This window comes from Panthera leo, chromosome F2, assembly GCF_018350215.1.
Source record: "Panthera leo isolate Ple1 chromosome F2, P.leo_Ple1_pat1.1, whole genome shotgun sequence".
Classification (NCBI taxonomy): domain Eukaryota; kingdom Metazoa; phylum Chordata; class Mammalia; order Carnivora; family Felidae; genus Panthera; species Panthera leo.
This window is the reverse complement of record NC_056695.1, coordinates 54,497,196-54,523,789: the sequence shown is the minus strand read 5'-3', so window position 1 is coordinate 54,523,789 and position 26,594 is coordinate 54,497,196. Positions and strand designations below refer to the sequence as shown.

At 39.5% G+C, this 26,594-nt stretch overlaps 1 protein-coding gene across 4 annotated transcripts in view; it reads left to right on the top strand.

Moving 5' to 3' along the window:
• The window catches only part of SYBU (syntabulin), a 73,404-nt gene that overhangs the window by 17,755 nt on the left and 29,055 nt on the right, over positions 1-26,594 (top strand). For 3 of the 4 annotated variants that reach the window (XM_042923834.1, XM_042923832.1, XM_042923835.1), the window contains one exon: positions 7,170-7,367. In XM_042923834.1, coding sequence (XP_042779768.1) covers positions 7,170-7,367 — 198 coding nt within the window. Of the gene's footprint in view, positions 1-7,169; positions 7,368-19,762; positions 19,825-26,594 lie in introns of those variants that run through there. The other variant, XM_042923833.1, reaches the window with a different exon arrangement.

The window sequence follows — 26,594 nt, the reverse complement described above, 5'->3', positions numbered from 1 at the left end:
TTGTCTCAAACTTCTTTGAGGGCTTAGTAATTCCACTTTGGATATACGTTCTGTAAGACAATAAAAAAAATTGACCAAAGATTTATTTTTAAAATGTGTTATTCAAAACAATTTCAACAGTAGTGACAAAATTAGAAACAACCTAAAATAACCCACAAGATGGAATTGACTTTTTAAAATGATATGTTTGTATTTATTTTAAATAATTACTCATTTAAAGTAAGTTTTTGAGAAATTAAATCAAATATTTTGGAACTTCTAAAAAAATTTTTTAACATTTTTAAATTTATTTTTGAGACAGAGAGAGACAAAGCATGAACGGGGGAGGGTCAGAGAGAGGGAGACACAGAATCTGAAACAGGCTCCAGGCTCTGAGCTGTCAGCACAGAGCCGACGCGGGGCTCGAACCCACAGACCGCGAGATCATGACCTGAGCCAAAGTCGGCCGCTTAACCGACTGAGCCACCCAGGCGCCCCAAGGAACTTTTAAAAACATACTCAGAAACAGAATATTACAGTGACCCCCATATACTGCTTATCTACTTTGACAAGATTAAGCAATAACAAGATATTGTCATATTTGCTACATCTATTCCCTTTTTTCTTTGTTTACTTTGCTGAAGCATTTTAAAAAGCAAATCTCCAGGCCTCATGTCATTTCATTTCTACCTATACACCTCAGCAAGCATTTCTTTAAAAAATTGACATTTTCTTACCTAATCATAGTGCCATTTTCATTACTGCACAATTACCATGATTCCTTGGTATCATGGAGAATATTGAAATAGCTCCAGTTGTTTCAGAAGTGTCTGTTTGCTTCCTCATATCATTTAACCCAGAGGCCAAACAACTTTTTCTGTAAAGAACAAAATAGTAAATATTTACGACTGTGCTAGCCAGACGATCTGTGTCATAATTATTCAACTCTGCCATTGTAGCTGGAAAGCCACAGTAGACAATACCTAAAGGATTCAGCATGGCTGTGTTCCAGTAACATTCTGTTTACAAAAGCAGGCAGCAAGCAGAATTTGCCTGCAGGTTGCAGCTTGCCAGCCCCTGTTTTAACTCATTACTCTCTGTTCTCCATATATTTTATAAGGTGGACATTAGCTTTAAACTTGGTTAGATTCAGGGGAAATTTCTGTGGCAAGAATACTTCATGGGGAAATCTGTGTGTTTCATCTGGACATCCCATCAGAAGGTACATCATGTCTGTTATCCCACTACTGGTGATGCTAAGAATGGGTAGAGATGGGTAAGGTCTGATCTCTTCACTGGAAATTCTCTATCAGACTATTGTCTCATGGCTCATCTATGATGTGTGTTATCTAAATCAATTCTTTCATTAGAAACAATTACAAAATTGGGGCACCTGGGTGGCTCAGTCAATTAAGCATCTGACTCCTTGATTTTGGCTCATGCATGATCTCATGGTCTTGAGATCGAGCCCCACATTGGGCTCCACGCAAAATATGGAGACTGCTTGGAATTCTCTCTCTCCCTCTCTCTGCCCCTCTCCCCTGCATGCTCGCACTCTCTATCTCTCAAAATAAATAAATAAACATTTAAAAAATAGTTACAAAAAAGTAACTTTCTGTTATTCCACATATTTTCATTAACCAGATGCTTCTGTAAAGGAGAACTCTCCAATATCAGTGAGGGATTTCAGTTATACTGAAATATAGTTTGTACAGGAACGGTTTTTCAATCAGGATATATGCTAGTTTTTTCTTTCCTTTTAATTGCCACAGTTCAATATAAAGAATTGGTCCCTAGATCACTGCCAATGATTTCCAGTGTGTTGGCATTCTTTTAGGTGAAAAGGGTCCTTCTTTCTCTCTGTAGTTTCCTATTTTTATGACTCTGAGCTCACAGAATTTTTTTGTGTATCCAGTGGTTATCAGTCAGCTGGCATTAATTATGTATTCTTTCTGATGCTCAAATTGTCCCATCTTTGGCCAATGTGGGCCCTTTTGTGTTGGCTCCTGTCAGTCTTTAACAGCTTCTTTCTTTATAGCCTAACAGGTTCCTGGGGAAAGTATTCAGTAACAGAGTAATGAAACTGTCTATACTATATGTTGAAACAGAGCTTTAAAAAGCAAGAGAGAAAGTAAACCATATGCATAATTAAAAGATCAATAAGAAATATGCAAAATTGTTAAATATTTTTCCTGTTATAGGAAACTATTGTCTGTTTATTTTCTCTTTTTACTTCTTTGTACTCTTCTGTACTCTATCTAGATCCTCTGCATTAAGAATTATTACTTTTATGATTTTAAGGATTAAGTTAGGGGCACTTGGATGGCTTAGTCAGTTAAGTATCTGACTTTGGCTCAGGTCATTATCTCACCATTTGTGGGTTCAAGCCCCACATCGGGCTCTGTGCTGACAGCCTGGAGCTTGCCTCGGATTCTGTGTCTCCCTGTCTCTCTGCCTTTCTGCTTGTGCTCTGTCTCCTCTCTCTCTCTCTCTCAATAATAAATAAACATTAAAATAAATAATAAATAAATAGTAAGTTAAAATTTTAACAACCCCAACAGATTTCCTTTAACTTAGCAAGTTCCTTTAATGCATTTAAAATAAGATACAAATTATTTTAAATATATATATATATATATTTAAGTTTATTTATTTTTGAGAGAGAGAGAGAGAGCACTAGCAGAGAGAGAGAGGGAAAGAGAGACTCTCAAGCAGTCTCTGCACTGTTAGCGCAGAGCCTGATGCAAGGCTCGATCCCATAAACTGTGAGATCGTGACCTGACCCAAAATCAAGAGTCGGATGCGTAACCAACTGAGCCACCCAGGTGCCCCAAGATACAAATTATTTTAAAATATACTTACATACACATTTTTTCAGAATTATAATTGTACAATTATTAACTATGTCCCATATTCTTAAAGAGCTTGTAATGTAAAAAGAGGAAAAATAGATTAAAGGACATTTTTTTAAAACAATCCCCAGGCTACAAAATTATAATAATTTTGTCTCATCTGTCTTTATAGACCTCAACATTTTCTTTCCTTAACAACAATTTGGAAACTATTTAGTAGGTCTGTTTCTTTACAGGACTTTAGATAGGCCACAGCTTGTGGAACTTCCTGGATCTATGAGTATTCTTTCTTTATCCTTAATCCTGTGTGTTGACAGATTCAGAGCAAATGAACAAGAACAAAATAACCTATTCCTTAATATAAATCAAGAAGGAAATGTAAATTAGTCTCCTTCATTATAGGTGGTGATCAAAAGCCTTGATAAGAGTCACCTTTACCCCTGCTCCACCAGGGACCATCCTGGGCCTATTTAAGTGGGATTTAAAATTATTTACCTCAGAAGGAAGTTATCCTGTATTTTCAAATGGATCACAATGTGTAAAACATGAAACTTGGTCTTGTTGTATGTTTTTTTTTTAATGAAGTTATACTTACTGTGAATAATAAAGAAGTGTAAAAGCTCAATTGTGTAAGCGCTGTGGTAGAGGTGTGTGTGTGTGTGTGTGTGTGTGTGTGTGTGTGTGTGTTTTAAAAGAAAAACTTCTCCCTCTCCAATAGACTGACAGTCTTCCACATGCTTTTCCTAAAGCCTTTCAGGAAAGGTTCCCTATGCCAAAGCCAGGCTGAAATGTTCTTGTTTTTCTCAGGCATTTTTCTGGAAATTTGAAACACTCCACACTTTTTGGGTAGATCATTCAGGATTTCAGTCATTTCCTGCCCTGAAATAGTTTCCTCATGGCGTTGTCTTAGAAATTTTTGTCATTGATAATTTCTTTATACTAACATAACCAAAAAAGCCATAATTATAAATTCTGTGGTTATAAATCTATGGATTCCACAGGACAAACTCAGCTAGTAGCAGCAGGAAACAGAAGGCGTACTCAAAGGGTTTAACTGAAGTGGGTTTAATAAATAAATCTCTTTAAGTATGTGCTTGATCCACATGTAGTTTGGCACATAGTAAGATTAGACATGAATAACCAAAAACCATCAACTTGGCTGCAGTCTTCTTAGAATCTTACAGTAAATGTGAAGGGAGAATATTTTACATAGAATTTTGGAAAGGAGTATCATCTTCATCTGGACTAGTAGTCTGCCTCCAACTGAAACCATGATGTTAAAAAGGAGGAGGAGGAAGAGCAAGGAAGGGGAGGGAAAGGGGGAAAGGAATCTTAAGCAAGACTTGTTGAAAAAATAATGACTTTTTCAGTGCTACCAGAGGAAAATACCTCAGGTGCCTCAGGTTACCGGATGACTCCCTGGTACAGGGGCTTCTGTTGCCTTTGCTAGGGTCTTACTTTGCATGACTTAAAGTTTATTCTCTCTAGTAGGAAATTTAATGGCCTTGCCCTGTCTAAAACCAGATTCTTTTGTTAGTATTGATCCCATGAGACAAAACAGGTGAATACCCCCAAACTTCTCTGATAACTCACCGACTTTCTTGAGTATGGATTTGCTTTAACAAACTTGCCAATTTACAGGAACTATGTATTGTAAGTGATATTTACCCAATCCCTTTTGCTTATTTATAAGCTCCATCAGTGTGGGGGCTGGGTATAATGCCTGTGGGCTGGTTCAGTGCCAAGACTTGCTATATATATGTATATGTTTGTTTAACCAATGAAAGATCATGTCTATTGTTTCCCCCTCAAGATGAAGGGCAGTACTAGACAGTTAAGAGATGTGGGTGAACACCAGTTTATGTAGTGATTCAGATGCTGTATGTAGTACCTACGTCAGATTTATTTAAGTATTCATCTTCTAAATCCCTTCTCCTGGAGATACTAGCTGTAAATATAGGTGAAGCACACATTCCATGTACTTCTGCCTTCCCTAAACTGCCACTTTTCTATATAATTTCAGGTCCCAATTTTTCACCAGACCTAGCACTTAATCCTTAACATTATTAGTACTGAAAACATGGTTTATACATATTCCTGGCAAAATGATAATAGAACCAACAAAACACATTTGCTTTCTATCTATTTAAATTATAATTTTGACAGTGTTTCTCAATACTGGACATTGTTGGACTTTGTTCCCTTGAGTCTGAGAGTTTTCAAGAAAAATTACATTTTAGGGTAGAGAATTTGAAGCATGGATTTCTATTTGGGCCATCTTTCTTTCCAAAGGAGTAATTTATGGAAGTGACTCATAAGGAAATAATTTTAAAGGCAGTGGGTATTTTTGAATGATTAGACCTCATTTGCTTGGGTTTATCTGTTTTGGGATCGGAGGAATCAAGAACAGAGGACCTCCTGAGGCAATGTACAGACCTGTTGAGCCTTGTAAAATTGCTGGAATCTGTCTGAGTAATTAGCAGCTTTGCACCTTTAGAGGGAAACTAGGATTTCTTTGGGTTGAAGCATGAGGCATGCAAATGTGAGAAAAAGGCAGGGACAATACTTGATGAAATAGTTGAGAGGTAGCAGCCCAGAGGGGTTCTCATCACTGTAATTCAGGGCCAAAATTTCTTCTGGAGTTTGGTAAGAACTGGCATTTTTAAAAGAGCAGCCAAGGGGTGCCTGGGTGGCTTGGTCGGTTAAGCGTCCGACCTCGGCTCAGGTCACGATCTCACGGTCCGTGAGTTCAAGCCCCGCGTCGGGCTCTGTGCTGACAGCTCAGAGCCTGGAGCCTGTTTCAGATTCTGTGTCTCCCTCTCTCTCTGCTCCTCCCCTGTTCATGCTCTGTCTCTCTCTGTCTCAAAAATAAATAAACGTTAAAAAAAAATTAAAAAAAATAAAAGAAAAGAAATAAAAGAGCAGCCAAGGCAGAAGGCATGAACAGTGCACTAAAAACCATCCACTTCCAAGAATGGACCATTGAGGTCCTGTGTGTATAGTATGTCCAAAAGTAAAAAGGAAAAAAGGATATTAGGAGAAACAAATCATTTTAGCAGTGCCAAGTTCACTTTGTTCCAGAAACTAGGATATTTCTTAATATCAGTTTCATAAAAACTGAAATAAAAGCCAAAAATGAAACAATGGCAATTACTTTTTATATGGATTCTAGTCATCTTATTTCAGGCAACCAGTATATTTTATTCATGCCTAGTTCTCTTTCAGTCTTTATTAAAAAAGCTATGGAGTTTAAGATGGTCTTTCATGGGGAGCAAATTATTTTAATTCTTTTAATATTCATAAAAATATAATAGTTCTAAAGTTTAGTACTAAAAGTCTTTATTCATTTTTTTCTCTTATGAGTTACCAAAGTAACCCTGCCGTCAAAATATTTCTGTATAATGAAGAATTATTTATTAATGAATATTTACCACTAATTGACTATTTTGATTTGACATACTTTTAAGTAATATTGATTTACTTTAAATTCCCATACAGTTCTCATCATCAAAGTATAAATGAATTAACCAACCACGATGAATATTATGGAAAGCATTTATAGGAGCCAGCTATGACTTTCCTGTTTGCTTAATAAGCATCTACACAGGTCATTTCATATCATACATGGTAGCTTATAATAATGATCATAGTTATAATCTATAACTTGAAAGTTATAGGTTATAGAAAGTTTCTAATTGAATATTATTTTCATTTTACCAGTTTAGCACAGACAGCAAGATATTGGAATAATATATTTTGGGTGGGTATGTATGGTAATAAAACAGGATCACTTTTTTCTGCTCCCTTGAACTCCAAAAGCCAACTCTGTTACCTCTCAAACTCTATTGACCAGTTGATAAGCCAAGTAATCGAAAACTGGATGTGGTCAGTGATATTCAAGTAACGTTTTTTTCCTAACACAAACACCTCTGAAGAGTTCCCACTAATGCCCCCAAGTTGCTATGGTGAACTTTTTATTACTAACTGCATGAAAAAATCTATAGACAAGTTTTGACCCAAAAGGATACTACCTAAAGCGTTAAAACAGACAAATCTTTACGTGTTGACAACATGAATGCTACAGGAATACTTGTGGTCCAAAAAGCTTAGAAGATTTTGCCTTAAAATATGTTCTATGATAGCTGATATTTTCTTTGTTAACACAATTGGCCAAAATATGGAAAATAAAAGGAGAGGCATCCCCAGGCATTAACCCAGAGCCTCCTGAGCCGTGCACGTGTGTGTGAGTGCACGTGTGCATGGCTCACTGCATGGCTTCTCTTTGCCATCATTGATTTCCTCCTCCTCATTAAACACTTATTGATTCCTGTCTTCCAGATGACACAGGCTGTCCCAGTAGCCAGTCAGTGTCTCCTGTGAAGACACCCTCGGATACCGGAAACAGCCCTGTTGGCTTTTGCCCTGGAAGTGATGAAGACTTTTCCAGAAAGAAATGCACAGTTGGAATGGTTAGTGAAGGAAGCATCCAGTCATCTCGATATAAGAAGGAACCAAAGTCAGGCCTTGTAAAGCCAGGTAAATGCACTTACTCTTAATGTTTTTCTCAGAACAATATGACTGGGGTGATTTCACATTTGAAACAAAGCACTTGTATATCAAGACAAAGAATACTATATTGATGTTATACCCACTACCCAGAAACATCTCTCTTTTTTTTTTTTTAAGGAAGTGGGCAGAGAGTGGAATATTTTGTGTACTTATTGTTAATAATTGAGTAAGTGTAGGGACATGTGTGCATTATATAGACATAGAAAAAAGAGCAAATTTGGAGAAATGTAAACTGGATGGTCTAACACATTTATACTATGTAATTCTAGCAGAAATTATACGATGAAATTACTTGGAACCACCTAAAGTGCCTACAGATGATGAAAACAGGAAATCTCGATGCAGATCTATAGGGCTGGGCATACTTACTGGCCTAGTTATTTTATTTGCTTTTAAAAAATTAAATATGAATATGATGTTATATGTATACATATAGATGTTCAATATTGTAAAATATGAGATGAAATGGAGATTTTTATTACAATGGGTGAGACACCATGAACACCAGAAAATGTCAGTTCTCAGAATTTGCAATATATAAATAAATATTTTACATCCCAGAAATATATACGTTATATGAATAAGTACAGTTTTAGTAAAACTAAAGTTATAACTTTAAAGTAAAAATCTCTGAGCGTTGGCATTGAGAGCTGCCATATTGAGTTATTTTCTTGGACACCCACAGTGAATGCTGTACGTATTTATGAGACTGAAAAGACAGATTAATGACTTATAGGAGTCCTCATTCTGTACGTTTGTCTTCTCATTTTTGTTTGGTGATGGCATTATTGTGCAAGGAGCTATAGACAGCTTTATTTCATTGGAGCCAAGGCTTGGTCCTGTGTCCTCTTCCATCTCTGTCTGCTTTTGTTCTTCCTGAATAACTGATTTGCTCAGCGCATCTTAATGGATTATTCTTCATCTTGCGTTTGGTCAACCAAAGACAATGTTGTTTAGTCTCAGAATACAACTTAAACGGTGTGAAAAAAAAAATCCCCTTTCTTAGGCTCTTGATAAATGGTAGTCATGATGAGTTCGTTAATAGTCCTTTGCTTTGAAATAATATGAAAAAGAAAGGGGGAAGTCAGAATATAAAAGGGAAAGATGATTATTGTAGAAAAAGTGTTGGATACCTTCAATGCTTAAGACCGAGACAATGAGTTAAAAGAATGTGATGTGATTAGAGCCAGCAAATAAACCATTACCTTGTGTACCCAAGGACAGGAACTACCCCCCTCCCTCCTCCAGCTCAGTGGTTCTTTTTAAAATTGAGATATAATTCACGTACCATAGTATTCACCCTTTTAAAGTATACAATTAACTGGTTTGTAGTTTATTCAAAAAGTTATGCAAACATCACCACTATCAAATTTCAGAACATTTTTATCATCTCCCAAAAGAAACCTCCTACCCATTAGCAACTACTCTCTGCTCTCCCTTTTCCCCAGCCCCTGGCAACCACTAACTTACTCTGTCTCTGTGGGCCTGCCCATTCTGGACATCTTATATAAATGGAATCATACAGTACATGGCCTTTTGTATTTGGCTGCTTTCGCTTAGCATAATGTTTCACAGTTCATCAATGTAGCATGCATTAGTATTTCACTCATTTTTGTGGCTCAGTAATATCCCATTGTATAGCTATACCACAGTTTTAAGTGGACTTTTTTTGGAGCAATTTTAGGTTTACAGAAAAACTGAATGGAGAGTACAGAGTTCCCATCTACCTCTTCACACCTGCCACCTCCAGCTTTTTCTTTATTAAAGTCTTGCTTGGTATGGTTATACATTTTGTTTATCCATTCACAGGTGATGGACATTTGCATAGTTTCTGGTTCTTGGCTATTATATAAATGCTATGAACATTCATGTAACAGTTTTTCATGAATATGCTTTCGGTTCTTTTGGGTATATACCTAGGAAAGAAATTGCTGAGTCATATGGTAACCATATTTAACAGTTTGAAGAACTGCCAAAGTTTTCCAAAATGACTGCACCATTTTACATCCCCACTAGCAATGTATGAGGGTTCCAGTCTCGCCACATCTTTGTTGACAGTTGTGACTGTCTGTCTTTTTTATTATACCCATTCTAGTGAGTGTGAAGTGGTATTTCATAGTGCTTTTGATTTACGTGGCTAATGACTATGAGCGTCTTTTCATGTGCTTATTGGCTATTTGTATATGTTCTTTGGAAATATCTTCTCAGTTTTCTTTTAACCAGGGAGTACTCACCCAGTAGAATCTATTTCTCTAACATATGGGATGTAAGCTTAAGAGCAGGAGCCTTGTCATCCTCTTTTTATATTCCTAACACAGAGTCCGGTGAATAGTGGGGGCTCAACAGCAAAGGTAGGCTGTGGAATTGAAAAGATAAAATGGTGCAGGAAAGAATGCCAGCTGCGTGAATTGAAAAAACAAAACAGTGATTTCACTGTGCAGGCATTGTATGCAACGTGTGCAGGGTTTGGATGCAACGTGAAATTATTTCATTTTGGTTTCCCATCCCCCCCTCCCTACCTCTCTCCTCATTCCAAAAACATTTTATAGAGGTAACAATACAAGGAAAGAGTAACACAGGAGACAAGTATGGTGCAGCAAGAACAAACTAAGGTTAAATGGGCGTTAAGATTATCATTCCTTGTTTCAATAATCGTAATAAGAATAATCATACGTTACCATAAGACTTAAATCCGTATGTGTGTGTGCAGGATTCATGCTGAGCAAGTCCTTAATCTTCCAGTAGTAGGTACCCACTTGCCAAAGACCAGCCACTTGCTTGCTGAGAATGTTTAAGGCCTTAGGTCATCCTGAAGAAAATGCATACAATTAAGAAAAAGAAATAAAGGGAGGGAAGGAAGGAGGAGGAGGGAAGGAAGGAAGGAAGGAAGGAGAGAAGGAAGGAAGGAAAGAAAGAAAGATAAAAGGAAGAAAACAAGAACAGTCTTCATGTTGTTTTAGTTCATGGATCCTTTGGGAATCATGAGGGCTATGAACCTATACTCCAGAAAAATACCCATATGCACAAAATATCACTTCCTATTTCTGAGGTTTCTTAGACCTCCTTTATTAGAAATTATGAATCCTGGTGTAATGACCCTTGCCCAGAGGCAGAGCCTGAAACACCACTTTTGTCAAAAAACAACTTTTGTCACCAGAATTCTGATTTACTTGCTCATAGGCATTCATATCACCTAAACAATCTTTATCTTAACAATGTTTTTATTTATTTGCATTTAACCAAAGTCAGAGACATCCCTAAAGCTTATTTCTTAGTTGCCTAAAATTCCTAATGTCATCAGCGAAAAAGTTGCTCAAGCCTTTGAGTGGGACTCAGTTCTGTACAGTAAGCTCTTTGTAGAAAAATCTGCACCGTGACCTATAGTTCTCTGAACTTTCGGCAGAATAAACCTGTCGGTCTCATAAATATGAAGAGAGGAAATCCTGGAAACGAGGCCCCTGGATGACTCCACAATTTATAAAATGCAGAGACCTCATCTGTTAAACCACAAGAAGATTCTGCTCTCAGGTTAAAACGTTCCGCCTCCTCCCTAACCCCAAGTGACAGTCTCCCCTCAGCTCAAACCCATCTTCAGCCCTTGATGTGTGCTCTACTTTTTTAAAATAAATCAACTCATTAGAACCAATACCAATTTATTAAAATAGCAAGCAATTAGTGTCTCTTCTACAGATGTTCCAGGACTCTTTAACATTAAATAACCCAGACCCATTTAATTTTAGGTCCGTTGTTCTAGATTCTGGAAAACTGCTATTCACCTCAAAAAGGAGTTCTTGAAATGCCCCTTTAGTCATTTAGATAAAGAGCTAATAATGCTCACTATGTATCCTATGCAGAAGGAGAAGGGAAATCTGTCACAGGATGCCGGGAAAGGCTTAGAAAGGTGAGCTGAGCAAGCCTGCACCTTGCCAGCTGGGCACCGTGGCACACACAGCATGAAAGCCCTTCCTTCCTCCAGGCAGGACCTGTTCAGGAACTTCTTGGAGGCAGTGAGCCTTCTGTCATTTTGGCTTCTATCACTTAATGCCTATGCACATTTAATTAAAAATTGCCACCAAAGAGCAAAAGGAAACATCCCTATGGTCCAGTTGGATAATGGCTTTGCATTTTCATGGTTTCCTTTTATCTACAAGTCAGTTCAGCAAACATTCAAGACTGAATCCCCAGAGCCTAATGCAGCGCCTGTCTTTATAGGTAGGTGTCCAATAAATATTTAAACGAGAAATAGAGTGTACACTCTGTGCAAGGGATTATGTTTGGCATGGGAAGAGTGTCGGAGGGATGCAAAGAAGACCTCAGTGCCATCCCTGCTTTGTAACTGAAGACAGAATACCGTGTGATAAATCTGGCCCATAGTGCAGATCAGAAGGAAAGAAATGAAGGCATTCCGACTGGGGGCTCTGAGGAATCTGCCGTGGTAACAATTCTTCTCCCAGGTGCTCCTCTCAAGTTTGGTTTGCAGAAAAAGAGAAGAGAGGGAAAACAAACCACCAGAGACTCTTAACAACAGAGAACAAACAGGGTTGATGGAAGGAGGTGGGTGGGGGACGAGCTAGATGGGTGATGGAGCCTTGTCCATGAGCACAGGGTGTTGTAAGTAAGTGAGGAATCACTAAATTCTACTTCTGAAACCAGTATTGCACTGTATGTTAACTAACTAAAATATTTTAAAAAGTAAATTAATTTAAAAAAAAGTTTGGTTTGCAGTTTTCCTGATGATTTTTACCCAGAAAGGCAAGGCCTAATGGGATTAAACAACATTCCTGGGCCTCCTATAATGCTGGATTTACTACTTGGTCTATCCTAGTTTGAGAAAGAAAAAGACCTTGGTGTCATTATTCTACAAAAAGAAATACTAAATCCTTTCCCCACAAGGCTTGGTGGAGAGCTGGGGAAACAATTACAAGATTTAAACAAATAATTGGAAGACAAGGAAGGAGAAAAAAAAAACACACCTGCTGATTGAGGAGACAGATAAAAAGCAAATGGTTAGGGTCACAATAATTTAAAAGAAATCCACATTTAGAAACTGAAATGTTGAAATCTGCATTTGAAAGATGTCACTGTGCTCCATCAGCATTCAAACTAAAGCAGTATTCCCTTGTCATCTGACACCACCCGGGCTATGGAAATTGGAGACCTGGCCAGATGAACTATAATAACCTCACAACAATAACAGAGGCTTGGTTACTTTAAAAAGACTATTTCCCACATTCAGAGGCTGATGCTAGAAAACTCAGAAGGCACCAGCTAGGTTAGCGATTAATCAACACTGGTTCCCTCAGTAGATGGAGGCTGTTTCTCATACAGCTGATAGCTACAGATGTTCCTGTGTTTATCAGTAGCATGCCTTCACTTCAAAGTTAGTTCTGTGAAATAAAGGAGAGCTAGACAACTTACCTGGGGCAGGCCATCCTGATAATAACTTGAGCTGCCTGGAGGGGATTTGAGAGCTTGAGAATGTCAACATGTGCTGCTGCCCCCTAGGTTATGCAGCTTGACTTAGCTTGGGAAAAAGAAAGTGTGGGTCGGGGTTGGGAGCACTTTCTGACCACCAGACTCAGGTGTCCAACATACTAGGTTCAAATTTTCATACCACCACTTTATCACTGTGTGGTCTTCAGCTACTTTTATCTCCCTAAAGCCTTGTATTCAGCATCTGTAAAATGGGTTCTTTCGAAGATTCAATAGACTAATGAATGTAAAGTGCCCAACATTGGACCCTCCACAAAATAATTCCTCAAGTGCATGTTCATAGTGGTCATTTGTGGCTACCATAGGTGACACAAATTCTGTGCACGTTCCTTTACAAGAAAACTCTTTAAAACTCTCACCCCACAGGGGCTCCCGGGTGCCTCAGTCAGTTAGGCATCCAACTTCAGCCCAGGTTGTGATCTGGCAGTTTGTGGGTTCAAGCCCTGCATTGGGCTCTGTGCTGACAGCTCAGAGCCTGGAGCCTGCTTCAGATTCTGTGTCCCCGTCTCTGTCCCTTCCCTGCTTGCACTCTGTCTCTCTTTGTCTATCTATCTCTCTCTCTCAAAAATAAATAAACATTAAAAAAAAAAAACTCTCACCACACAGAACTTGTGTTTATTTGAAACCCCACTCTAGCATGTCATGGGATCCTAGTTTACATAAAATGGGAGCAGTGTTTGTCACAGGAGAACACTGGCAACAGTGTGAATTGACAGCTGATGCCTTGACAATGAGGAAGGAGATGGGAAAATATGAAAGAGCAGACAAAAGACCACTAAAAAGCACAGTGGCCTCTTAAATGTAAGTGCTTTGTAGCACTTTGTGCAGTAATTAATGTTGTAGAAACAGACTGAGTCATTGTGATGGTGGAGTTGGCAGAAAATGATGTGTGTGAGGGCAGAAAAATGTCCTAAGCATTTTAGAAATATTTTCATAGAGTGGAAAAAATTAAAATTTTAGAGCTAAAAGATTTTGGTTCTACGGAAACTTTCAGCATTCTTGGCAAGGCATGATTTTTCTAACAGCTTACAGTTACAATCAAAGGTCTTGCAGCAGTAAGGCTGTGATCTATTTTAGATACTGAAGGCCTTATGAAAATACCTGGAAGATATATTAGATGGAACCGTGGGCTTGGATAACACTCTGAAATTGGATTTAAAAATTTTTTAGCTAGGGGTGCCTGGCTAGCTCTGCCAGTAGAGCATGCGACTCTTGATCTTAAGGTTGTGAGTCTGAGCCCAACATGGGTGTAGAGATTACTTAAAAAATTAAATTACTTTAGAAAAAAAAACTTTAAAGAGTACTTAAAAAATTAAATTACTTGAAAAAAAAAAAAAACCCACTTTGGATGGAGGCACCTGGGTGACTCAGTTGGTTGAGTGTCCAACTCTTGATTTCAGCTTAGGTCATGATCCCAGGGTTGTGGGATCGAACCCCATATCCAGTTCTGTGCTGTGCATAGAACCAGCTTAAGATTCTCCTCTCTCTCTCTCTCTCTCTCTCTCTCTCTCTCTCAACACCTGGATGGCTCAGTCAGTTAAGCATCAGACTTCAGCTCAGGAGCTTGAGTTCAAGCTCCACATTGGGTGAGCCCTGTTTCTCTCTTTCTCCCTCTCTCTCCCTCTCTGCCCCTTGTGAGATTCTTTCTCTCTCCCTCTCTCTTCTGCCCCTCTTCCTGACTCTCTGTCTAAATAAATAAATAAATAAATAAATAAATAAATAAAATTAAAATAAAAACTGTTGAATTGCAATATGTTCCTCTAAAAATTTTTTTTAGCTAATATTTATCAAGCACTGATTATCCCAGTCAAAATTCTAAGCACATTACTCATTTAATCCTAACATCAGTGGGAGAAAAGGATACCATTATCCCCTGTGTTACAGATGGAGAAACTGAGGCACAGAAAAGTTAAGTAACTCATTCAAGGTCACACAGCCTGTAAGTAGACTGAAACAGGGCAGTCTTGGTACTAGCTTTTAACCATTGCCCTGCTTATAAGGTCTGCCTTCAAAGGAATAATTTTAATTGCAATAAGGGAGTGTGACAATTGAGAAAAATGTGTTGAATAAGACAGAAATTATTTTTCTTTAATGTCTGTAAAACTCTAAAAATTCTTATTAATTTTTATAAATTAGCTAATATAGTCCATATGTAGGTTATGCTGGTTGTTGCCAATAACAAAATCAATGAACCTCAATATAGCTTCAATAAAGTCCACAGAGTTGAACACATAAGACTGTTTGGATGCAGATCAATTAACTATGAGGATACGAACATCAAAGGAATGTTAAGATCTTCGGTGTTCTCCTCTTAATCATAAACTAGTCCTTTCCTGCTTGTCAAAATGTTTATTGTGCTACCCTGCATATCATGAATACTTTCCTAAGCAGAGATCATTAGACTTTGTCAATTTAAACAAGAGCTTTTGCATTTATACGGAAATGAGCCTCTGAACCTTTCTTTCACCCCGAGAGCAAGAATGCTCACCCAGAATGCAGCAGAGAACATGTTGTGGTAGACTATTGTTCAGTCTGTCACTTTTCCCCAGCAGACACCAGATCAGTAAAATAAAGCTGAAATGTGATGAGTGGACGGAAGTGTTTATCTTTGTGCAAGGTTACATATTCACTCTCATGCCTTCCTCCCATCTGTGCTTTTGAGGATGCACCCAATCAAGCTAATGGTGCCAAATGGTCCGGTAATGGTGTTCCCCTAAGAATTAGTGAATTGTAATCCCCTTCTTCCCAAAGGTGACTGCCATCCAAATCCTGGGTCTGCTAGCATTTATTGCATGTGTAGTGTTATGGCCACCAGTTTGGGGGCCTGCCAAATGCTTACTAAGTGCTCTAATGTGTTGAGAACGAAGCATTATTGGTTTCCCATACATAGCAGATGTTCCAGCAGACCACACACTCACTATTAAACATACTTATCGACTGCCAACGGAAGAGAAATAAACCTGGAACCTTATACATAAACGTGGAAACCAAGAGTTATAAATCATGCAGATCTATGCTTTAGATTAGACTTTTGTTTTTGTACTAACTGAGGAGAGTTTATCGAAGACACTGTCTGTGTGCAGAGGTGGGGGCATAATTAAGGGGATCCAATGAGGTATGGTGAAATACTTGGCCTTGTCAGCAGCTTGGAGTTATTTCTACATCCTGAAGGGCCGAGAAGAGGGCGGAGTTACTCAGAACCCAGAGGGAAAGAACTCTGAGGCTACGTGTGAAGCAATTGGACACGCGCTTCTGTGTAGGAATGAAACCCCTGATAGGAGAAGAGCCAGACAGTTAAATACCCTGATCTCTCTGTCTCCTTTGTGGGTACAATTCGTTGTGTGGCATTTTGGTGTACAGCAGGGCTATAGACAAAAAGTTATAGGTTGAGAGGCACCTGGGTAGCTCAGTCGGTTAAGCATCTGACTCTTGGTTTTGGCTCAGGTCATGATCTCACGACTTTGTGGGTTCAAGCCCTGCGTTGGGCTCTGCTGGCAGCGTGGAGCCTGCTTGGGATTCTCTCTTTCTCTGTGCCTCCCCCCTTGCATTGTCTCTGTCTCCCACGAAATAAATAAATAAACATTATTTTTAAAAAAGAGAAAAAGAATATGCGTTGAACCACATAGTATGTTTGCTTGGGTAATTCACTGCGTTAACATTTTCTGCCACCTAAGCTTGTATCTGATAGCAGCCAAGGATGCAGCCCATGGTTTAAGTGAGGTAATGCCTCAGGAACCTGGCTGCATATACTTGGAGATGCATGGACTAGAATGTTTATGGCATAGCAGAAGCATGAGGTTCACATCAGAGTCTAAAGAAAAGAAAGGGAACCCGCACTTCATCACATCAAAGAGGTTTCCGCTAAACCTAGGTTTGAATCCTGGCTGTACGTTGACCAGCTTTCATGCAGCTGATATTTATTAAGCATTTAGTCTGTGCTGCTACCGTTGTTCTAGACAGTAAGGATAGAGGGAAGAAACAGACAAGATGCCTGTTCTCATGGAGTCTGCCTTTAACATGGGGAGATGGCTGATACACAAGCAGACAAACAAGATGAGTTCAGATAGTGACAAATGAAGCAAGGTAATTTATATAGACAGTGACTGGGGATGAGGCAAGGGAGTGTCTGAGGAGATGACATTTGAGCTGAGAACTTAGCCATATCCCTTCATATTTAGGGACGTGTGGGGTTGGGGGTAAGGCAGTGAGTTAGGAAGGGAGAGAGTGGTGACAGGTGAAGTCTGTATCGTTTGATTACTGGGAAGCCATTGGAGGGTTTCAAGAAGACAGACATAATTTAAGGTAAATGTTTGAGATCCTTTTGACTATTCTGTGGAGCTTGGATCATCAGGATGGGAAACTGGAAGAAGATGTACTTAAGTTTAGATGGCTTAGCCTAGGAAGGACGGTGGAAACAGAGAAAGATCTAGGGATGCAGTGTATATGGCAGAATCGAAGGACTCGCATTTCCCTAATGAGAATAAAAAAATTTTATTTCACTTGCTAGCTCGAGTAAATCTTAGGAGATCTGAATGGAAGAGTCCGTTTCGGATGGATTTTTTATTCGTTATTTTAGTTAAATGTACTTACTTATACTGTACTATTAATTTAGAAACATTGGGGGGTGTTTTTGTTCACAGTTAATGTAAGATTTTTATTCAGTTTTTCTCATCCCTAGAGCTACTTTCCAACTCCTCTGACTTTTCTAGAACACATCATTTTCACTTCCACCCAATTTGTTTGATACGAAGCAATTTTGAATCCACGTCTAGTGCTCTCATTGGACATTTTCTTTAAGACTACAAGTACGATGAAGGTATCAGTGAAGTTACTGTAAAAAAGAGGTTATAAATACAAAGGTTAAATATAAAGATTAAATAAAATACAGAGGTTAAAACCAGACAGAAGTTTATTTGTCTCTTGCTAAACAAAACCTAGGTATTTGGGTGATCCCTAATCACCTGATCACCAAATCACAACCTATGTCAGGTTGGCTGTGACCTACTAGGCAGAGGAAGGGAGAAAGGGACCGGGGGGCACTCAGTCACTTTAAGGTCAGGACACAGAAGTCATTTCCAATTATATCCCAGGACACTTGGCCAAACAGGCACCTGTTACTGTGGAAAAAGGGGAAAATGGAGGTAGACAACCTGCAAGCTGTCACAACATCCACTGTAGTATGAGGACAGCTGATTTTTCTGTTTTCCTGTAGATTTATACAAATACCCTTCATTATCCAAAGCTATTTGGTTCTTGAGTTCAGTTAGCAAGGGATATGGGTTTTTGTGATCTCTACAATTTAACCATTGACCATATTGCCATTTAAAAGGTTCTTTTAAAGGATGGGGGGAAATCACAGGAATAATTACATAATCTGTTTTTTTTCATTTCTTAGCCTCCTTCATTTTAAACAATCCCATCAGTTGACCTCCCATAGACAGCCCAAACTAGCACTGATTGAGGTCAAGTCAGACTGATGTGTTTTTCAAACAGCACTTTTTGTTCAGAGAAGGTAATTATGAGCAAGAGCTCTATAATAAGAGGCTATGGAAAGACTCTAATATATGGGGTTTCTCCTTTTCTGAGAGATAATTGTGGGAGGAGGGTTACCTCACCTTATATTTAGACACTGAATAGGGTGAACCAGGCCACTTGCAGACCTATGGAGAAAAGAAAGTCTTCTCTTTTTCTTTACAATATAGAGGAGTAATTAATACTTAGCTTTTGCAGGTTGCTGTGAGAATCGTAAAATGTGTCGGGTATATAGCATATGCATACTGCACAGCACTGAGAGGTCCACGTGCACATCTTGTATCTTTGCAAAAATCATTGTTAATGTCTGGCAGGAAGTTTTGTTTGTAGTGATGGTGTCTGCCAGCATGCTGTATGTGTTCAATATATTTATTGAACTTATTGAATTACCTCTGTTATCACTGCTATTAAATAAGAAATGAGGAAAGTTTACAAAGAGCACAGCTTTAGAGGTAAACATGTGTATCATGTATCTTTGTAAAAACCAATGTCAGTATTTGGCAGGAAGCTGCATTTGTAGTGATGGTGTTTGCCTGGTGCACAGTATGTGCTCAATAAATAATCACTGTCATTATTGTCATTAAATAAGAAATGGGGAAAGTTGACAAATAGCACAGTATTAAGGCATTGGAATGTCTACTCACCATCTCCTCTGCATTGGTCTGGTTTTATCACAGATAACTGTTTTGTAAGAATTATTCTGATATAATGGAGGGTTTTGGTGAAAGCTTAATAAACATGTCTACTCTAAGCAAATCCATTTGGAAGGACTATGCCCAGGGAGTCCTCGATTCCTTTCCTCCTTTCAGAACAACAGATCTCTCCTGTTCCTCTTTCTTGGGCAGCTCTGTGAAGTGCCTTGCATATTTAAATAGCTGGAATTCATGGAGTACAACAAGCATTTTTTCCCCAAGCTTCACATTCTTGCCATTAAATTTAGGAATGTGTGGGGTTTTGATGCAATTTCTTCCTTGCCCATTGGGATACAGTCATTGTAGAAAGACTAAGCGTTTTGCTCCAACATTGTCAAAGGATCAGCCCTGACTTGTGCAGGCATTTCCTTCTATTTGACAATTTGGTATTTCTTTAAATGCTTTGTGTCCATTCACGAGGGCGATGGTTTCATTTGAAATGCTGCAGTCACCAGGGAGAAGCTCCTCTTCCCTGATAGGCCAGCCATCTCTCTGCCTCCTGTTGCTATGGTGCCCAGCAGAGGAACTTCCTTGCCCTGCACATGGAGGAGGCTCTGTCTCCATGGATACCCCACTCTAAGACTGTACTCCATGGAGAGATGAGCTGCTCACACTGTATTTCTGCACGAGACATACCCCAGCCTGTGGCGGGAGGCTGTTTGCAGAGGCAGTGTTTGCCATGAAAGTCTACGGAGCTTATCTTTTAAGTAAGTAGTATTAGTCACAGTAAGTAAATAATTATATTGGATCACAGAGGATATGCTCTTTGTGTATGTCTGTGTGTGTAAAGTTAGTTGTGGTAGGCGAAAAATGTAGTCTAAAAGCAAATTTCAACTCTGCCTCTCAGATATTCTGAATGCAGAGTCTATAACTAACTTTTAAAAATACACACATATATTGTTTTAAATACCCCTTGTCATCTGTGAGTCTGTTTGTGGAATTCAAAGCCAACGCAGTGAAGATAGATTGACCATGGACATTTACATTTTAGAACGCTCTTCTAAGTCTGAGCATCGCATGCTGCATTTGTAAATGCAAAGCCTGGCCTTCCCCAGCGGTGCGCTCTGGGAATAGTTGAGCACAACCACAATTAATGCTAATTGGCACTGCGCATAGTTGCAGTGGGCCTCTGTGTAGGCTGAGACGCAGTGTATTTATTATCGAGAGAGCTTGCTCCCGTGCTCTTGTCTGCCCGTTCATGGAAATTATTCAGAGCACATCTCTGACCAGTTTTAATTCACTTTTCTCACGTGGCATCCAGGAGAAACTCTGAAACTCTTCATGTACATGGAATTGGGATGTCGAAAAGTTTTCTTCTTCTTCTTCTTCTTCTTCTTCTTCTTCTTCTTCTTCTTCTTCTTCTTCTTCTTCTTTTTAATGACTGATTTGATCTAACGTTTCCTCTTTACTCTACATTCCAAGAGCATAAGGGTTGGGTTTGCAATGTTGTAAAATAAATGAGTCATCTTAAAGCGATTTTCATCTGGTGGGCAAATGATTAATGTCTGTGGTGTTAAAATTAATTACTAGAAACAAAGGAAGCCTATACATATGGTAAGCCTAAGTGTAGTTCAATAACTTTAAAATTGTGTAAAATTTAGATTTTTAGGCCATCCACAGTAGATAGCATCCAGCAGGTCTAAACAAAAAGCAGAGTATGTGTTATATTGGTATAAGAGAAATTCATTTTTAATCACATAAAAGAGTGAGCACAGAATATCATGCTAGATTGTAAATTTCTTTTATTTTCTGTACTTATGACTGACAACTGTTAGTCATGGCTCAATTTTTATTGCCCAAAGTGGTGAAAAAATATCACCCTGTGAGAGTGTGTGACAAGTCCACACACTCTGGACTTGTCATTGAGGTCAAGCTTTAGGTCATTGCTTAATATTTTATAAATATAATTTCCATCTGTCAAAGGAATAGTGGACAGATAAAGGGGCATGATGAACTCTGTTGTGATCATGCTTTTGGAGACATGGAAACAATGTCAATGACACTTTTCCAATGTTTTTCAGCTGATTGGTAACATAGGGCCCCATTTCACCATCTCGATGTGTCTGTCCCCTTCTCTGCAAACCAGCATAACATGGGATTTTTTTCGACCTCAAAATATGTGAACCCCCTCTCTAAAACTGTTTCCTCATCTGTACAATGGAACAATAATAGGACCTATGATATAAGGCTGCTTTGAAAATTGAGTGACATCATCAGTGACACATGGCATACAGTAATTATTAGCTGTTGTATTACGAATACTGTGAGTATCATCATCACCATTTTTGTGATGCCATATAGTCCAGGGAGGCTGTGGCTCAGAGCTTGCACAATTCTTTGGTTTGGTTCCCTTAAGCCTATCAAATTTTCTATCAAATACTTACTGAGAATCTAACTATGTGCTTAGTATTCTGATGGGAATGATGGCATTCACTGTACAAGATAATGTACCTAACAAAATGTGAGATAGAGAATAGTCTTCTCTTTTCCAGTGTGTGCTTTTCTCTTTTGGTTAAATGGCTGTACGTGCATATAACAAAGCGTTTGCCTACTCATTTTGCTACCACTAGTGGATATGTAGCATTCCACAATGGGTCTGTAAGATAAAAGGGGGTAGGCCATAGCATAAGTTGTTAATATTTATAATAAATTAAAAATATGACAGTGAAAAATCTAGGTTCAAAGTTTAAATTCACTTCCTTTCCTGAAAGGATTTCCGTTCAGAGTGTAGTAAATGACATACTTTGAAAAGAGAACAGTTTCATTAAGTTGAAAGTTTGGGGGGTGATGGGAGAGGAAGAGACAGGAATGATTGATTAATCTGTATAAAAATAGGCCCCATGCTGGGACTTTTCCTTTTGCACTAATCCTGTGTGACATCTGAGCCAAAAAAAAAAAGTACATATAAAACCAATGCCCTATGCACAGAGCCTGCTGGTGTTGATTTTAAAAACGCATGAGGAGTTGACCCAGATTACATTTTGCAGCTTTATTTTTATTTTTATGTCATTTTCATTTTCCATTTCTTCTTTCTGGCATATCCTCTCTTTCCATCTGTTTGCCCTGGAAAGAACGTGGCATGTGGAACAAGGACCATACCAATCCACTCGAATGGAAAAAAGGGGAAGACATTTTACGATGTGATTTAAAATGAGCTCTCGGGAGTTTGGGAACTTGAGAATCAACGTATGTCCAAATACATAGTTAAATATATTATGCTAAACATGATTTCATATGCAATATCACTCAGATAATCGAGCTAGAATAAGCCCTCTGTTGTAATGTTTCAAGGCAAACGTTAAATCCTTAGCAACATCCCCACCAGCATGGTGACCTTTTATCTTTACAATGCTGGTCTGGTGACCAAAATAATGCCCCACTTTCTTTCCCATTGTTATCGGCCACACAGTCAGATGCTCTGATGGTGCACAGTTTGTCAAGTGTTCCATTAGGCACTTGGTGCTGCAGGCATGAGTTGTGGGTCACATCCTTTTGTTGACATCTGAGGAGCATTTTGAGCTCTCAGCTCTGTTCGCTGAGTCTTTTTTTTCAGCAGAGGGAGTTTGTGGCAGTTTCAGAGGGAGGCATGCTTCCTTGCCTTGTGTGGCGGCAACATTATTCGGGGAAACTGGATCTTCCTGAGTCTTTGGCTTCTTGTCCTCACCCCTGTGGCTGAGATAGTAAGGCTCTGCAACCCTCTGCCAGGACGATCTGATTTCTGCCGAGACTGTTGGCGGGCCTGACTGTTCTTGAGAGATGGAGGTTGTGCCTGAACCTGATCCTGCCTGACATCCAATGCTTCTCCCCTCAGTTACTGGAAGAGGAGAAGGATCCAGGCCACAGGCTGAGAAGCTCTAGGCGTACTGAGCAATGGGTTAGGATCTGTAAGTGGTGCCCTGGTGTCGTATCCCACCAAGCTGGGCTTGCCAGGGATAGTAAGGAGTTTTGTCTGCACGAAGCTGGGGCATTCTTGAATTTTGGATGGGATTCTCCAACTTAGCGTTCCCACCCTTCCTTCTTTCTTTAGTCTCAGCCACCTCTTAACAGTACTGAACCTGTAATGCTACTCATTTGTTTTTTCAACAAGTAGTTATTGATGAGTCAGGTACTGAGCCAGGTACTGGGATATAACTGTAAACATGGGGCTCCCTGTAAGATGTGTAACATGTTTCTGGGGGAGGTACAGGGTCCCGTGAGTGCGGAGAGGAGGACCTTAGAACCCAAACTTTGGGAGTCTGGAAATCATCCCAGGGGGAGTAGTGTTGTACTGACACTTATAAAGGGTTAAACCAGCTGTTTAAATGTGTAGACGCTCAAGTATCAGAACTTCACAAGCCATTGCTGTTTATTTAAATACTATGTACTCCCTTAGGGTTGTTTTTTTTTAAGTTCATTTATTTATTTTGAGAGAGAGAGAGAGAGTCGAAGAGGGGCAGAGAGAGAGGGAGAGAGACAAAGAATCCCAAGCAGGCTCCACGCTGTCAGCACTCAGTCCCACAAACCCCAAGATCAGGACCTGAACCAAAACCAAGAGTCAAACACTCAACCACTCAGGGGTTCCTCTCCCTTAGAGTTTTAAAAAAATTCCGTTGTTATGATTACTATGTTATATTTAATAACTATTTTTTAGATGGCTCTTTCTTCTGCTGGGGTATGAGCCTCTCTAGGACATGGACTACATTTTCTTCCTTCCTTCCTTCCTTCCTTCCTTCCTTCCTTCCTTCCTCTTTCTTTCCTCTTTCTTTCTTTCCTCTTTCTTTCTTTCTTTCTTTCTTTCTTTCTTTCCTCTTTCTTTCTTTCTTTCTTTCTTTCTTTCTTTCTTTCCTTATCATTTGATTATCTTTTATTTTAAATTCATTTTAGCTGCTTCCCTGTTTCTTTTTAATGTTATGTATAAAATGTGATGCATAACGAGAATATATATAACATACATGTAAGCCGTTCACTATAGTAATAAGGCAAATATTTGTGACCCACCTTCCACTCTTAGAATCACCACCCCCAAAGCTGTCTGTGTGATCTCCCAGATCCCATTCTCTGCCTCCCCCCACAGGTCACCACTATATCGAAATGTGTTTTGTATTGCCTTGCACTTCAAAAACAATCTTAACATCTTATTACATATGTGTCTCTAAAAATATGTCTGAACACAAGGGTAAGATTTAAAAGACCTGGAGCCATGTTTTCTTTGCCTTTATGTTCTCCATAGTTAGCACAGTGCCTAGAACTTTGTAGGTCCTCTCTAGATGTTTGTGAATGAACGGAAGCTCCCCAGAGCCCAGAGGATATTTGTGTGGTGCTGTATGTCAGGGAGAAATTGGAATTCAGCTTCAGTGAGCTTGTTCCTTTTGAGCCTTGTTAGTTTTGCCTCATTGGGGGTGCTCATAGATATAGTCCACAGAAATTAGTCACATACCATTTAGTTCTTTGGGGATATTTTCAAACTATCGTTCCCCTACCTATCATCTCCGTCTTACCACTGTGCAGTTATTCTCCAGTGGTCCTGAAGACAGTGGCCTCAGTATTTTTGTGACAGTCTGTTTTGCTTTTCCATTCCATTTTGCTTTTTCAAAGAACGTTGTGGGGTGAGGAGGAAAGGGGTGGAGAGAAGAGAGAACACTGAGTACACTTGAATTTAAAAGTTAACTTGTGGAGGGCTGGGGGTGGGGCAGATTAGCAGGGCAAGCAAAGTGTTGGCCTGGGAACTTGTGCTCCGTGCCAGATGTCACTTTGAGTGGAGATCCTGGGGAAGGTTCCATTAAACAAGTCCATGGAAATTCAGAGCATAATTTGTGTGTGGAGCCTAATCTAATTGTGAGTGTGCTTCATTCTTTTTAAATACTATAAACCACCTAAGAATCAGTAGAGAATTTTTTCAGGGGGACAGGCAAAAGCATTTTGTTCAGAAGCTGGAGAGTTCAGATAATTTTTAATTGGTAAACAGTGGTGTGAGGTGCAATGCTGGAGCTGGCTGATGGAAGCTGAGCCGGTTTGCAGAATGCCTTGTCTCCCTGCCCAGCATGCACCCGGCTGTCTGCAAGGTCACAGTGGGAGGGCCGCCTCCGAGGTAGTGTCCCCTCCCTGGGCGGGTTAGGCCTTGAACAGGTCTCTCTGAGCAGAGTGCAATAGCTTTTCCACCTGCTTTGCACCTGCTCTCCTCCAAGCCAGGCCCTTGATCCAGAATTCTCTCTGTTGTGCTGCCAGGTTTTCTCCTGGAAACATTTCCATGTGACCCTATTATTCCCTCTCCCTGATTCTCACTTTAGTTCCTTGAACACATGTCTGAATTAAAACAAACCCCTCTAGCCTTTCTGTTTCTCCATTTGCTTTTGTTCCAACACTCTGTATAGATGCCAGAAGTGGCCAGAATTTACCCAGTTTGTTTGTTTTATTTTATTGACATTTGTGCTTCCAAAGAAAAGATATTTGCTTTAAAGGTGGATTACACGGCACTAGATTAAATCTAGCATTGATCTCAGAGCATCTCAATCCATTCTGATTAGATTATTTTATTTTTTGCACAGTCCCCAGGCAATATGAGAGCCATTCTTCCTTTCATTTGGCTGAGAAAGTTCCTGTTTGGTTTGCTTTTCCACTCTGATAGGGCAGAAAACATACATATCTTCATTCAATTGTTATTTTATGTAGTGGCATTGCAGTCAAGCATGTAACACAAGGTGAGGGTGTTTGTTAATGCTTCACATACTTTCTGCTTTTGCTGTTTTAAATTCTTTTATTCACCTGGATGACGTTGAACCAATGCAGTTAATTTTCTGAACCTAACAACTAGGTTCAGAACTGGGAAGGATCTCCACTGTCAGGGCTCTCCTCCCTTCACCATATGACCCACCTCCTAACTGTCATAGTCATCTGCCTTGCCTTCCAGCCTCCAATCTCTCCCCCAGATATTGCTGTCACTATATCTGCAAAAACATCACTGTATTCATATCACCATTCCATCCAAAACTCCGCATGGCTCCCTCTTGCCTTCCAAGTAAACTCCCTGAGCACAGCATTCACATTCTTCAGCATTCCAGGACAACTCACCTCTGTGGCTGCTTTATCTCATCCGATCACTATCCTCCAGCCAAACAAGGGATCCAATATATTCTGAATATTCCCTGTGTTTTCCTTCCTCCATGTGTCAGGTCCGGCCATCCCTTTCACCTGAGGTCTGTCCCTTTCTGCACCCCCAACACTTGTTCCTGTTCTGTCCAGTGTTCGAGGCCCATCTTAAGTGGCATCTCATCCATGACATATCTCCTCCCCCATTACCCTCACCTGGCTAGAAGTATTTCTTCTCCCTCTGTGTTCCCTCAAGGCCCCCCTGTCTATATTGCACCCATCTTGTCCTCTCATATTCTAGTTGTTTGTGTGGCCCATCTCCTGACAGGGTCTTTGGGCCCTGGAGTTCTTCTCCAGGCCCCTCCTCCCCAATCTCTATTCCCAAAGCCTTAGCATGTGCAAGGTTTACTGC